This window comes from Chelon labrosus (assembly GCF_963514085.1).
Source record: "Chelon labrosus genome assembly, chromosome: 7".
NCBI classification, from domain to species: domain Eukaryota; kingdom Metazoa; phylum Chordata; class Actinopteri; order Mugiliformes; family Mugilidae; genus Chelon; species Chelon labrosus.
The window spans coordinates 21,217,200-21,232,585 of record NC_140343.1 but is presented as its reverse complement, the minus strand read 5'-3'; the positions used below and the strand labels follow the sequence as shown (position 1 = coordinate 21,232,585).

At 41.7% G+C, this 15,386-nt stretch overlaps 3 protein-coding genes across 3 annotated transcripts; 2 read left to right on the top strand and 1 right to left on the bottom strand.

Annotated features, from left to right (window-relative positions):
• The first annotated feature begins 139 nt into the window (after positions 1-139).
• On the top strand, positions 140-7,040 carry LOC311490764 (uncharacterized protein). The gene is made up of 8 exons (XM_084548436.1): positions 140-626; positions 2,074-2,141; positions 2,384-2,541; positions 2,630-2,733; positions 2,928-3,089; positions 3,177-3,382; positions 3,587-3,666; positions 3,748-7,040. The coding sequence occupies exons 1-8, from the start codon at positions 522-524 to the stop codon at positions 3,840-3,842; spliced, it is 978 nt and encodes a 325-aa protein (XP_084404562.1). The 5' UTR covers positions 140-521; the 3' UTR covers positions 3,843-7,040.
• A 10-nt stretch (positions 7,041-7,050) lies between these two features.
• Positions 7,051-10,854, bottom strand: LOC311490763 (basic immunoglobulin-like variable motif-containing protein; the record flags this gene model as incomplete). The annotated part of the gene is made up of 10 exons (XM_084548435.1): positions 10,395-10,854; positions 9,621-10,176; positions 9,405-9,534; positions 8,562-8,657; positions 8,344-8,448; positions 8,164-8,258; positions 7,947-8,079; positions 7,606-7,689; positions 7,431-7,527; positions 7,051-7,353 (listed from the first exon to the last, which is right to left on the bottom strand). The coding sequence occupies exons 2-10, from the start codon at positions 10,102-10,104 to the stop codon at positions 7,051-7,053; spliced, it is 1,527 nt and encodes a 508-aa protein (XP_084404561.1). The 5' UTR covers positions 10,105-10,176; positions 10,395-10,854.
• An 870-nt stretch (positions 10,855-11,724) lies between these two features.
• Positions 11,725-14,810, top strand: LOC311490336 (inosine-uridine preferring nucleoside hydrolase). The gene is made up of 5 exons (XM_084547781.1): positions 11,725-12,507; positions 12,883-13,065; positions 13,135-13,246; positions 13,318-13,454; positions 13,535-14,810. Exons 1-5 carry the CDS (start codon positions 12,325-12,327, stop codon positions 13,901-13,903), a joined length of 984 nt encoding a protein of 327 aa, XP_084403907.1. The 5' UTR covers positions 11,725-12,324; the 3' UTR covers positions 13,904-14,810.
• The last annotated feature ends 576 nt before the right edge of the window (positions 14,811-15,386 follow it).

Below are 15,386 nucleotides of genomic sequence, written 5' to 3'. Positions count from 1 at the left end.
TACTATGGAAAGATGTAACATGACACGTAATATACTATATAATACAGTACATATATAGTCGTTAAATGTTAGTCACATTTACATACCAGAATATCATAGACCAGTACCGAAATACTTATCAAATACCAAATAAACCAAAGCATTGGGCGTGGTGTTCAAATGCAAGAAAATAAAATCACAATAAATGACTCATTCGTGACTTGGACAATGTTAGGATGCTGGACAATCTTCTGTCTCTGACTCGGCGAACTAATTGTGTAACGACATCTAGTGGTGGTTCGTGGTACTCTGGATGTTAGAATCTGGCGGATTCCTAGATTTTCGAGGGGCTCTAAACGCAACCTCTGACCTTCGTGTGTCCCGGAACAACAACTTTCTAAAGAGTAACAGGAAGGATTTCATCTTAATGTAGTTAGTTGAGCATACGATTGAGTTACTTTAAAGCAGTCTGCGTGAATGTGTTTAGTATGAACAATAGTTCTAGATATAATTGCATTGCCTCTTGAATTAACAGTTGCTCCATGGATTCACCTGCTCACCTGCGACATTTCATAAATTATAATAGGCCATTGATCTTGGATGGTGGACTAGCAACTGAACTGGAAGCGCAAGGAGTCAAATTGCAGGTAATACACACAAAAAAATACTGTCACCTAATTTCCCTCTGACATCTATTCAGTCAGTCAGTATTGGTTTCAAAGTTTAACTGTCCTTTCCCACCACTCAGGCTACACTACACAGCTCAGTGTTAGGGTTTGTATTTGGATCATGTAATTAGAGCAATGACCAGATAGAGCTACATCATTGAATATAGCATTGTGTTAATTTAATGTTTAATATAAACTTGGAGGATTCATTTAAGTAACGTTTATTATAGCTTAGTACAGAAAATAGAAAAGATTACCAATTTACCAATTATGTTTCTTTTTGTGTGGGCCTACTTAAAAAAATAAATAAATATTTATTGTGTTATCTCTATGTCATTAGAGATTTATTTTTTTTTTTTTTTAAATCTTAACATTAAAAATATGTTGTAAAGTATAGCTGTCCAATGCACTTAGTTCTACAGATTGTGAGGTCCTTGTGCACAGGGCCACCCAGCTCTCCTACAGAGAAGCAAGACACCAGTGCTAAAAGAGGCATTAAACTTTATTTGTAGTTGGTTCATTTTATTTGGATCTTTGTGATTGTTTTGCATTTGTTTAGTTGTCAAAACCGTACTTTTGTTGTTGTCATCTTTGTCTGTGCACTTGTGGTGAAGTGACAAAGTGATTTGATTGGAATAAGCATCTCTCTGCGAGTTTTATGTGTCATTTTGTGTCTCTTTGCAGTTGTTTTGTGTCTCTGGGCGGTTATTTAGAGTGACTTTGTAGCCATTTTGAATCTGTAAGAGTCTATTTAGTGTCTATTTACAGAAAATTTTGAGTCTCTCTGTAGTAGTTTTAGTAGTTTATTATTTAGTAGTTTGAGTCAGTTGTGTCTTATTGTGACTGTAATGTGTATATATGTTGTAGTTTTGCATCTATTTTTGTTGCTTTACCTGTCTTTGTAGTGTTTTGCATCTCTTTGTAGTTGTTTTATGTCAGTGTAATTTCAGACAGAAGCTCAGAAGCCCACTGACCCCTTCACCACCTGGAGCTATGCCCTGTAGGCCCATTTAGTAACCAGGTCATGGTTTTCACCCCCAGAGAAGGGAGAACTTCATGCTTATGCAGTCTTTGTTCTATGATTTAAGCAAAATGTTTCAATGACCTTTATAAATCCACTAGGTGGAGCTATTCACTCTGTGCTACTTTGTGTTGTTTGGTCTGGAGTGGAGACGCCTGTACCTTACTTCTGGTATTTGACCTGAGGGGACATCAGATGAATATTGCAAATAAATTTTAACTCAAACGTTGTTGTTAATGCTTTTCTAACTAATAATTTTGTGCAACTGAAATTATACATAGTTATGTGTAACAATGTATGGTGCATGGACCAGTTTCAAATGTAATCAGACAAACACTCGGTCAGATACATGTAATACTTCAAAAGTTCACATGAAACGCATGTTTGTGTGTGTCACATACATAGGGAGATCCTTTGTGGAGTGCCAGGCTTTTGCATACTAATCCTCAGGCCATAAGAGATGTTCATTACAGGTAAGTCCACGCAGAATATTAGACCTTGCAAAGATCAGTTGGTTCTTTTTCAAGCAAATTCTTGGTCTACTTTCTCAAATAGAGAATTTTTCCGTTTATCTTAAAGTGAAGTGTAACTTTTGGACTGTTGGTCAAAGATTGCGAATAAATAGCTGATTAAGTGAACTACTGAGTATCCGTGCGTGGAAATGATAATAATGACATTAAATAATGATATAAGGTGTGCTGATGTATTTCAACAGGTTTCTCCTCAGTGGTGCCGATGTCATCACAACAGCCACGTACCAGGCGAGTATCCCAGGATTCATCAGCCACCTGGATGTGAGCTCTGAACAGGCCAGAGAGCTGCTGATGTCTGGAGTTCATCTGGCAAAAGAGGCCGTGAAGAGATTTGACTCTGGTACAAAACTCTAGGATCGTTTTTGAAGCTGAGCTGAGTATCTATAAACTATGATGCTATTTAACTTCACTTTGTTTATTTGTCTCAGGGCAGAGACGTCTCTTGGTGGCAGGCTCTGTTGGACCGTACGGGGCTTTTCTGCTCGACGGCTCAGAGTACACCGGGGCTTATGCAGAGGATATGAGTATTGAAGTGAGTGCCTCTCAGCTATGTATTGGTTAATTAAATATTCATGGTATGAGAAGATTATACAGAAGCATGGTTGCTGACCTGTTCATTACTTCTAGTGGTGGACATGGTGTCCTCAGAGAATATCTGAATATAGATTTATTTACTTTAGAACTAAGTGATAAGCAGTGGTCTCAGGTGTCTTTATCTCATCTAAGGAGCTTAAAGTTTGGCATCGGCCGCAGATCGACTGCTTAGCAGCGGCAGGAGCTGATCTCATTGCTTTTGAGACAATCCCGAGTATCAAAGAGGCAGAGGCTGTGGTGGAGCTCCTGAAAGAGTTCCCAAATTCTAAGGCCTGGCTGTCCTTCTCCTGTAAGGTAATCACAGCCGGTTAACCAACTGGTCTTAGTCCATTAATAATAACTGTACAATGTGTAGTCACAAAATGACTCACTCACCTTTAGGACGGGAGGTGTATATCAGACGGCAGCCTCTTCTTGGACGCGGTGCGGGTCGCCAGCAGATCCACGCAGCTGGTTGCTGTCGGAGTCAACTGCTGTCCTCCAGCTGTGGTGGAGCCGTTGCTGGACTCTGCCAGATCGCTGCGGAGCCCAGACAGGAGCTGGGTGGTGTACCCCAACAGTGGAGAGGAGTGGGACAGTAAGCTGGGGTGAGTCTGTAGCCAAGGCCACAAACTGTGTTTTCAGCAAGAGATATTGCATGTCAACCTTTTCTGATCACAGCCGGATACTAGTTAGGTGTCTACATGGTGTAAATACAAAATAGATACATAGGATGCTTAAATGGTTAAAAAAAAAATACATATAATGCTTTCAGCACTACTTCATGTTTTTGCTCCTCGTACATACTGTAGGTGGCAAACGTCAGGGGAAACATTAGCATTGATACCAGGCCTAAGTCACACATGGTCGCAGCAGGGTGCTGCTCTGATAGGTAAGCTCGACTTCTTTATCTTTCCGTGGTTTTCTCCTGTGCGACCGTACCGTCTCTGATGAGTGTCTCTTTGTCTGCTAGGAGGATGCTGCCGTATCGGTCCTGCTCACATAGCAGAGTTAAGGCAACAGTTAAAAGGAAGTTGCACATCTCCAACCTCCGCAGAACAGCCTTAGATCTACAAAGGCACAAATACAAGATGGAGGACGAAGGACCCGTCACTGTCGACTTTGCCCTAAATTGTGCGAATTTCAAATGAATGTGCAATTAATCGCATGACTTACTGTAGACGCACATTATGTGGGGTAAGCCTGGCTCGATGAGGAAAAAATAGTCTTAACAGCTGCTAAGACATGATGTGACATGATGGAGGATTGCGTTCATTTACATTCCATTATGAGAGGGTAAGAAACAGTGACGTAAAGTGGAATAAATTAGTGTTTTACTGCAAAATATCTCATATTCAATGGTGTTACCTTTCTGTATTAATGTGTTATTTAAGGTCTAGATGCAGTCATTCAATGTTTTGTTCTACGCCAATATTCAAAGATGAATGTGACCCAAGAACTGGTCTAAAGCTATAAAGGAATATGTACCAGGAGTTTATAAAAAAAAACCTTATTTTATTGTAAAATAAATAAATAAACAAACCACTACATCAAACCCACTGGAGTGCACAATCACAACTGTGTTGGGTCAACGACTAATGGCACCACAATGATGCAAACTAAAGCAGAGAGAACAGCTTATGTCTGCACATAAACATGAAAATAAACCATGCAGTCTTCACTTTCTGGGGTTCACATTTAGAACGTTCTCACATCTGTACAGCTCTCATCTTTTAAACAGAACAGGATCATCAACACAACTGTCTCACTGGAAGTTTTACAAAGCACAACAAAGTACCAGCTGCTTTCACAACATCGACTGGACTGAACTGACCACTGTACGCCTGGTGCAAAACAAGCCCACTAACTGCACCTGCACAATGAATTATGGAGGCGTGTCAACTCTGAACCGAATGAACAGCAACATAATGTGTGCACTCCCACACACAGCAACACTGCAGTGAGTTTAAGATGATGTGACAGAAACGTAAGGAAATATACACATCAATATGTGTACACTACGAGTATGAGGATAAAATGAACATAATCCTGTAGTGTGGCTCTAACATGTAATAACATATAATTCCTATACACTGGTTTATATACAGTAGTGGACAAAATCGTAACACTTCTAATGAACTTATACCGTTTTTAGAACTGTAACAAGTGTTGATACAACTCAGTTTTCATGTTTGAGGCTGTGGTTTGATAAAAACATCTCATAATCTTTGTTAGTCTATTTCTTGTGCTGGCTACAAGTTGTTAGGAAGCTTTTTCTTTCCGACATATCATACTTTGCCTTATTTTGCCACTAATGCGTTAGCCAGCAGCTCAATCCGAGCATGTTCTGCCTTAATTTATAGATTTCACTTAAAGGGTCAGGTGTGCAGTATAAAAATCACTTTGCTTGCAGTATCAATTCCTTCTGTTCATGCTCAGCGTTGTGGAAAACTTTAAACCACACACTGTACATACCAGCTTAACCAAAGCTAACAACAAACCAGATAGCTTTTAAAGCTTAAGTCATTTTAGGACATATTTCCTCCCTTGTGATGCCCTGGTAGACGTTGCTTGCTGATTACTAAAAATGTTTGAAAGAGACCGATTTGACTGACTCACACTTGTCAAACACCATATTCTGATAAACTCTGGAATGTATTTTTATTGTTATTATTTCATTTTTTTTAAACAAGGACTTGATTTTGTCTCCCACCATTTACTAACTGAGAACAGATCCAGTATGAACAGAAAAATGATAACAGCAAACAAAAGAGCATTTTGAGGAACTATCTCTGTTTCCACTAGAAGAATCAGGGTCTAAAAGTCCTGCACTGATTGTTTCACCCTCCAAACGGAGTACTGTATTGAATGTTTTGACTGGTCAACTACTGTAGCATCTTAAAACCCGCAGCTGCAAAAGAGGTCATTTTGTGTTTGTTAGTTGTGCCAATGTCATGGCTTTGTTGAGCGCTTATGCAGAGGAAGATGTCAGACGAGAACCGTGGGCTGGAGAAAGCTTTTAGTTCACTGAAACATCCTCAATGTGTCTTGGTGGCAACGAAGATGAAAATAGCTATCATTTAAAGCTGGTAAAATAATTTTATGTGGCACACTTATGCAGGTATACCTTGCTAATAATATCTAGTAGTGATCGGGTTGTCGCTCGTAGACACTGTTAAAGAACAGGAAAGTGGGAAAACAGATTGACCCTCACTGGTGCTACGAAATAATCTGTGGTATATCTGCTTCAAAGCACTAACACGGCCCCAAAAACAAGTGGAATCAATGTGAAAGTCTGGTGATATTCTATTGTTTTCTTGCTGTCAATAAATCCTATGAAACCAAAATCAACAAAGAATTGCTCTGAATAGCAGGTTTCTGTGTATCTAAAGCTGGATATGTGTCATTCCTCTGTGCCACACATATATATCGCTGACACATCAGAGAGTCACACAGGACCCGTTCAGATCTTGCATTGACAAGCCACCAGGGCATTCCGATCACTAAACACTATATTGTGTCTCCACGTGTGTCCCCAGCTAGTACCTGAGATCCTGAGATCCGATCTCAGCTTTCGCTCACTGTATGCAATTAAACACATCTTCGTTCAGGGTGCAGTAAAATATACAGCTGCTCTATTGGATCACTACTGCTGTAACACAACCACGAACAGTTGTGTGCGTGTGTCATGACTCAGGGGAATGATACATATTTTGGATCAAACTGAAGGCTTTGTTCACTTAAATCACATGCGTTATTATTTATTATTTATTCATTTTTGCTGAATGAATGCGGCAAAACTCTGCTTACGCAATAGCTCCCCTCTTGAGTAGGTGGTCCTTAATGTGACCCAGGATATACTGTGTGTTCACACTACCAAGGGTATGTGGCCAAATGCGACTCGGACCACCTCCTAATGTGGTCTGTTATTGGATCACTTAAATGCCTCCTCAATGCGTCTAGGGTGCGTTCACGCTTGTATTTTATGCTGTTTATTTGTGATCAGATTGCCCAGTACAGATGTCACTGGCATGTTCCTATGTTACAATAAACATAAGCACTGTAGCTCATTTAGATCCCATCTACACCACCCTGCTGCTGGTACTCTCTAAAGCACCAAATGTATAAAAACTGCAGCTAAAAATAGCCCCTAACGAATGCTCTATTTAATAACCCGTTCACTAACATATTGTTGGTTTTAGTGTTTTCAGGGCATTTGTTGATGGTGCCTGTACCGGTTATTTAATCCTCCCCCTGTATGTCCCCAACAACCTTTTCAGTCTGCTATGTCTTCTTCGAGGTCGCTGTCAGGGGAGCTCCTCTGTCTGTACTCTGTAGTGTTGGAGAGGCGTTTCCAGCTCGTGTCTTTCTGACTTCCCATACTGTGCGAGCGTCCCAGCTGGCCCAGCCGCTTGGACGACACCCTGTCCTCGGTGTCGTCTGCGCCGCTTCCGTCAGCCCGCTCCGTGCCAGGGTGGTGGAAGTCGTGCCGCAGGTTCTCCAAATTTAGCGCCCAGGGGCCGAGCTTCTGCCAGTTCACCCTCTGGAAGGCCATTATGCAGTGCAGATTACCACCCACCTGCAAGCCAGGAAACTTTCTTTTATTTACTGCTCAGATCCATTTACATAAACACAGGAGATGACAAGAATAGGAACCTTTTTGGTTTTGCGGCGTTGAATCCCCCTCTCTGTGTGGCGAATGTCCAGGTATTCTGGGTTCTGTGTGTTGAGATCAGTCACAATGTCCAGCCATCTGCAGAGAGGAGTTCCTGTGAGACGGCTCGACAACAGTGGACGATAAAAACGTAGCTAAAACTGAGCAGTGACCTACTTTTTACAGTGAATAGCCGGATGTTTCCTGCTGGGTTCACCTATTAAAATCCAGTGTTCCGTTTCATTTGTGGGTAGAGGACCCCTTCGTACAAAACACAGCAAGACTCGTCAGTTTCTAAACTTTTTGGACAATGAAACAATTTGTTTACTAATCAATTTCCCTTTTTTTTTTCCCATCACTGTAAACTGATTATTTTAGGGGTTTAGACCGTTAGCTGGACAAAGTACAAACATCACCATGGACACAGACAAGCAGAAATCGCTGTTATATATTGTTTAGCATTTTTTAAAAGACTGTCACCAGCAATGGTGAAGTTCAAATGCAGTGATGTGATGCACCTGTAAGCCTTTGCTGCTTTGAGTGGCGTAGCTTCAAATCCCACGGGGCAGAAATAGTGGTTCTGACAGTGGTAAATATAGGCCATAGACTCATCCTTCAGCCCTTGTGTCAGCTTCATCAGTGCTCCCTCCGCTGAAAAGAAGGAAGAGGTATCACATTTATTGTCGCTCTTTACGGGCAGACACGCAAGTTGAGTTCAACAGCTCAGGGACTCACCTGTTTCTCCGGCCGTTTTGTGTTTTCCATGTGGTTTGTACAGAATATAGGAGCAACCTCGCACTCGGAAATTGTCGTTGATTTGTCTGAACCACCTGTAAGAAAAACACACTAATTGCAGAGCTGCTTACATTTTCTCTCTGCATTCTTTAAAAGAACTGAAGGAGCGGGTCTTTTTACCGCATCAGTGTAGCGTTGCCAGTAAAGGGACCAAACTTGATGTCCTCAAAAGGCGGCTGAAAGCCCAGAATATGCAGAGCCTCCTCCTGAGAGATGGGTGGAAGACTAGCAATACAAATACATACAGATTTATTAAGAAACAACACCAACTTCAGCGATCATCTTAGCATCTCTGCATCTGCATATTTACACAAAATCGGACGATATGTGCTGCTCACCTCCCTGCACCCAGAGTGCTGTATAAGAAGTTCCAGCAGGACACCAAGGAGGAGATTCCACAAGAAGTCTTGTACTGTGGCCGACTGATGCAGTACCTGGAAAACAAATGGTCTAAGTAAGTATGCAAATACAGGAAATACATTGTCTACTAGACTACTAGTAAAAGCCTTTTATTAGTCATGAACATTTGTTACAATGTCAAATAGGTCTTCATCTTTTCTGAATATTTCCATTCCTAATATGATCATGTCTTTCAAAGACATCTTGATGATTTCAACTAGTCCTATTGTAATTGTTGAGTTTCTTCCTTCGTTTTATTCAGATATTCTGGGGAAAAGAGGACTCACACAAAACAGCACAGATTGGAGCGGACTGGGGACAGAGATCACTAATGCAATCAACACAATGCAACGCTGTTCTAAGTTTACATTCAGACAGACTTACCAAGTTAACATGAAGCATGAAGCACAATAACCAATTGAATTATCAAAGTTGGAATAAAACTAAACTAAATTCTTGTCTATCAACCTTTATAGAACACTTTAGAAGTTTTAAATTTGTAGTCTGGTAACACTCGATTTGAATTTCATTATGAGGCATCTTTTGACTGGTAAAGAGAAAAAGAACACCTCTACACACAACTGGATAGTCCTACAACCAATCAGAGCCATTTTGTTGTTAACAAAGACGTCAGTTTGTTTGGTTTCCCTTTCTGAGTGTGTCCCTCAGTGGGAGTGACCATCCAGATTATATGCTCCTACTATTTCTGCCCACAATCAGGTGTGAAGCTCACTTCACTGTGTTTTTCTTTATAAAGGCCTAAGCTCTAAATATAACATTACCATCTTCTGAGGTCTAGAACTTTTCTCTGTTTGATTTCCTCCAGTGAGGCATGAGGAGGGACGTCTTGTAGATTCCTGCTGGGTCTGTCCAATGACTTCATCTTCTTGGTGCTGCATTTCTTCCCATTGCCTGAAACACATTTGCTTATTTATTTAAAGCTGATTCACTTTTTCAGTTCAATAATTAATAACCTTACATGCAAATACTTTTCTTACTCGTTCTTATTTTTCTTGTAAGCACAGCATTGAAGTCTGCTGTGTCAATCTCCCAGGCCAGGATAGGCTTGGTGTGCCCAGAGGACACCTCCTCCATGTCACAGTCCCCGTCTGATCCCACATGAGCCCCTCTGGTTTGACCAGCACTGAAGTCAGCGGAGGATTTGGGCTTCAGAAGCGGCGGTCCATCGTCTTGCTTTTTGGACCCCGCGTCCCTGGCTGCGCTCGGGGGACAGTAGACGGACGCAGCCTGGTTGAGGAGGGCATAATCGGAGCAGACAGTGTAGAACTTCTCACGGGAGTGGGTGACCGGGCAGGTCCACGGCAGGTGCAGCTCGGCACTGGAAGCCCGTCGCACTCTGGCAGCGTCCCGGGTGAGGGAGCTGATCAGGCCACGCTCCTCCTCCCCATCTTTGGGCCTCTGTGCTGACGGCTCCCCTGGCCCAGATACGCTTGACCCTTGACCTTCTGAAGTATTAGGCATTGGACCACCCCTGACAAGACGGATGGCAGACCCGTGTGAGGCTGAGCGTGATGATGAAGAGGTGGCCGTCTCCTTAGAGGAAGAAAGGACAGGCTTTTTTTTTTAGAAACATTAAATGGAGGCAAGATGGAGGTGCAATGACTGAGACCTCACACCATGCACCCAGGTAACATCCGAAACTATCTTTGTACAACAAATGTCACAGTCACAACCCTGAGTGTCATTGTAGTTATTTACAGCGATATTTAACAGCATTTTATATCGTTACCTTTAAACTTACAATACGTTACCTGTTATAAAAGCAGCCTGCAGTGGCTCTTTCTGTCCGCCTGTAGTCAGATGTCATTGAACATTAACATTTCACCTGTGAAACCGATGCAGTCGAGGTGAACGCACAGCTACATCCGAGCTGTGCTGTAGTTAGCAGATGTAAACACACCCAGGTGTTACGCTGTTTTCCTCATCGTTTCGACAGCAGCATCTTAACGGGGCCGTGAACCGGCAACGTGTCAAGGTAACTCCTTATCACCAAATGCAGGAAAACATTAACCCGTTAACACATGTCGAAAATGAACCATTATCATCGCAAAGCCTCGTCCTCCTGACCCGTATCCTCTTCCTGTGATGGTTTACTGGACCGTACCATTCCGAGCAACGTCCGGGGGAGGACCAGATAAAAAAAACAGAAGAATAATTAAACCGAATAATAACACAAAACACTCAACGTACAATGAGGTTAAATACATACAAATATTAACTGCTAAAACACATATTTTATTTTATTGAATTGTATGAAATATACTCTGAATTTACTTATTACTTCCTTAAAGTTTTTCACCCGTGTCAGTGAACGCTGAAATGATCCCAGAGTACAAGCCAATCACATACAGCTGAGGCTCTTTAAACTCCTCTTTACAGACGGAAGGTAAGACTTTTCATGCTCACTGACAATCCTATCTGTACATCCTTCTGTCTATGCTGTCTTAGTCTAACAACTTTAAAATTAATGCTAATTCAAGTTAGCAGTACGCTGGTTATGTTTAAACACTAAGAGACTGTCAGTGCAATCTTGTGCAACCTTTTTTTTTTGCTTGTTTAGACAGTTGGCCTTCTCTGGTGTTATTCAACCTTAATACTACTTAATAATACTGGAGAGTGCGCTTTTTTTTCCGTTTTTTTTAAATTCTTGGTGAGTATGTTCTTATTTAAACAAGAAGAAGTAGCAGGTGTAACCTGGTGGGGGTTACAAAGTTAGAGTTTAGGAATAAACAGCAACCCAACCCAAAAAAGTGCACTGGTCATTGAGGCGAATATAAAACAGTTAGAGTCTAGAGAAATAATCTGGAGAGCAGGTCCTGTCAGGCTGCAAAGCTCAAGGTGTGTAAGGTCAACCTGCCTTTTAATCTTTCACCAAACGCTTCTGGAGCCATTCTTCAAGAATGGAAACAAGACCATCTATTTTCACTGAAAAGGAGCAACTTCCTCTTCCTGTAAGGGCAGCTGAAGAACAAGCAATTGTGACAACTGAAGGCCCTTGTTCTGAAGAACTGAAGAAGCCACTCAGATAACCTTTTTAAGAAAACTCGACAGTTGTCCTTGTTATGGCTTTGTTTCAGATATACCATGAGCTGGATGATTGCCAATCTGCAAAGCCTAGCTAAAGAAAAACTAGTGGACTCTACAGGCTGAGGCCAGAGATCCACTGGAGGTGTTTTTGCAGTACACGTGAGAACAAACACCGGAGGTCCGGGAGCATCTGAGGTCCCATTCATACCTAACATCAACATGCATCCTGGGTGATCAGATCACAACTACAGATGTGAACACACCCAAGACGCACTGAGGAAGCATTTGAGATTTTATTGCTCAGGCCACACAAGAGAAATGCTCCAAACTCAGACAGATGTGAATCCAGAAAAAGTTTTGGCATGTGAGAAGAGAAACATTTGTCAGGAAGTTTGGTAATGTATTAGGGTTTATTGTCTCCAGGGGTAGCACTAAAAAGAAGCCCGCGGCTGGAAAGGTCTGCGTGCTTTGTACTTCTTCTAAAAATGGTAGTCACTGCTCATATTTTGATGTCTTTGACCACTTGACATATGAAAAGGAAGGTTACATTAGTCAAGTTGTATGGCGTTTATAGAGATTCAGTGAGAAAGAAAATCTAATCATTGAAAGACTTAATAGATTATCTTGACTTTCTCAGTTTTACAGAAGATCAGAATGGCAAAGAAGCTGATGATCATCGACACTGACTGCGGCATCGATGACGCTCAGGCGATCATGATGGCCTTGGCTGCGCCTGACGTTGAGATCCTGGCCATTACCTGTGTGTTTGGCAACACAGCGGTGGACAACGTGTGTCAGAACGTTTTGAGGGTGCTCTCCGTCTGTGAGCACGAGGGGGTATGTTTACTGAAGCTGGATTTAAATATAATAAATGAGCAGGTGAATGATTTTGTTCTTGAACCAACATGTGACATTGTGAACGCACAACAACTCATTTGTATATGTGACTGGGAGAGACCGTTACGTGACCGTCCACAGTGTCTGGTCTTTGCATTGTCGGTCATAACGTGGCCTTTCATTTGTGACATAATCTGTTGGCAATCTTTGATGACTTCCTCCTTGCATGAGTGAACTTAGGAAGTTAACCGCTAACCATCTATGTAATAATTAAACCATTGAGCAAGCAGAGCCCATGTAATAATTAGCTTACATTTGGCTGCAAGTCTATTTACAAACTGAAAACTGCACTGATTGGGACATATTTTCCTGCAGATTCCAGTGTTTCGAGGTTCTGCCGGTCCTCTGGTTGGAGCCACTAACCCCCCCAATGACCACTTTGGAGGTGATGGGCTTGGGGATGTGATAAAGGACAAAGATCCACGGTGGGAGGACAAGATCCAGAAAGAGCATGCAGTCAATGCAATGATCAGACTGGTGTCTGAACACCAGGACCAGGTGAGAAACCTCTCCTTTTGTTTAATGTGTGTGTGCCCTCTGGTGTTAGTAAAACCTTTTTTCCCACAGGTCTCTTTGGTGGCCCTCGGCCCACTCACTAATCTGGCACTTGCTGTCAGACTGGATTCACATTTTCCCCAAAAACTCAAGAATCTGTACATCATGGGGGGAAACATGGAAGGTAACACCATCACATGGTGTCAAGCCCATTCGAGACGTGTCTGCCTGATTAACCTGCTTTTGTCTGTGCAGGTAAAGGGAATGTGACGCTGTGTGCTGAGTTTAACTTTGCAGTGGATCCAGAGTCCGCCTATGTCGTTCTTGAAGATTTCCTCTGTCGCACTTACATTGCATCGTGGGAATACTCATGCCGAAATGCACTGACGTGGGTAAGATAGACACTTAAAAGGTACTACATGACCCTGCATAGTGAGTGTCCCACTTCAAACTGACATCACTGGTTTCACAGGAGTTCTTTGAAGAGTTGATCAATCAGAACGCCCCTGCTGCTCGCTTCATGAAGACGATTACGTCTAAATGCTGGGCCTACTCCAAAAAGGCTATGAAGAATAAGAGAGACGTGTACTTTGGACCTGGCTTTGTCTCTTATGATGCGTATGCGATGGCGGCCTGCCTGGACGGCAGCGTGGTGATGGAGAGCATCGAGTGTCCGGTACGCGTGGAGCTGCAGGGGTCCATCGCTCGCGGCATGATGGCACTGGATCGAACAAATGAGCTGAAGAAGAGCCACAGTGTGTTTGTCATGACTAAATGTGATGTAGCCAAGTTTGGTCAGCTGCTAATGCAATCTCTCAGACAACCCTGCAAAAAGAATTAATTAATTACATTTTAAAAATAACTAATTAAACATTGACTTGTGTGTGTGTTTTTAGGGAAAGATCATTTGGAGGAGCACAATTTACTGAAGCAACAAGATATTTTGAAAATGAATATTTCAGTGATTAGACTACAATGAGAAGAGACATCCCATATAAAAGTGGTAGACAGAGAGAGAGGTTCTAGACACTTGGTGATTGATGGAGCAGACAGGCTGATGGAGACATCAGTTGAGACTAGAGGATAATAAGGAGATTGTATGTTTAAAGAACAAGGACTTGTTACTGCTTGGCTCAGAGAATACAGGGAAGAGTGGTGATGTTGAAACAATCCCAAACTGACCGACAAGATCTCACTTTGTCTAACTTTCACATCAGATAAAACGACTAAATGCCATAAGGCGTTGAGCTGAATTTTCCAATGTTTGGCCACAAGGGGGCGATGGAAACCTGCTGTAAACACAACATTGCATTAATTAAACACTTGTTCTACTACCATGTTCTACTGCAGCACATCAGTGTATCTGCTGGCACTAGTAGAAACCCAAGGGAGGGCCAACATCAGGTTTATGACATGTAGGAAGTAACATGAATATGATTTCTGTCCAAATACTCCAACTATCTGTTATCTGCATATTAATAATGGTAATAAACTCAAACTAATGGCATGGATTTCATATTGTACAGTCATTACCATAAATAAATAAAAACCAAAATATCACCATAACCACCACTCCTTCATATTCATGAATTTAGAACAATGCTTTCCAAACTAGATGGTCCAAGTGGAGCCTGTCTTTTTTAAACTATTGACTTCTAAGGTCTGCTTTTTGTTTTTTTAAGAGTGTCCTGAAAACCAGTGGTATCAGCCTAAAGTTTAACGCTCACCATGCAGGGCTACAGTCTGTATATTAACGGACATAGCACGCGATGACGTCAGCCACTCATTTTATGGTGGAAACTTCCTTACAAATCGCTCTGGAGGAGGGGACTGTCACTTCAGACATTATCACTCAGAAAGTAAAATTCACATTGGGAAGTGTTAGAAAAATAAACATTTACTTAGAAAAATGAGGACACTGGGATACCCCTGAGGTTATTTTTAGTAAAAAATAACAATGAGCAGGAAAACGGTCTGTGGTAACAACACGTCACTCTGAAATCACTCATTACTGTTTAAACTCATTCTGAAGAATTTAAGAGATTTACATCGTGAAACTGCAGCTTTCAGGCATTATGTATCAAGTTCCAGCTCATTGTTTTTCTCTAACTGATCCTAACTGTTGTGTCACTCTCACTGCTCCCCGTCTTGTATTTGGAGCAGCATAACTGCTTTTAGGGAAACTGCATTTATACAGCTCTGATCCCCCACTAGAAACAACATGTGCTACTACAAATATTACCAAAGCTGACAATAATTATTAAAACACAAAAAGGTTTTTTTTTTTTTATAAGATTTAGGCAGCCATTCATGAGCCAGGTATT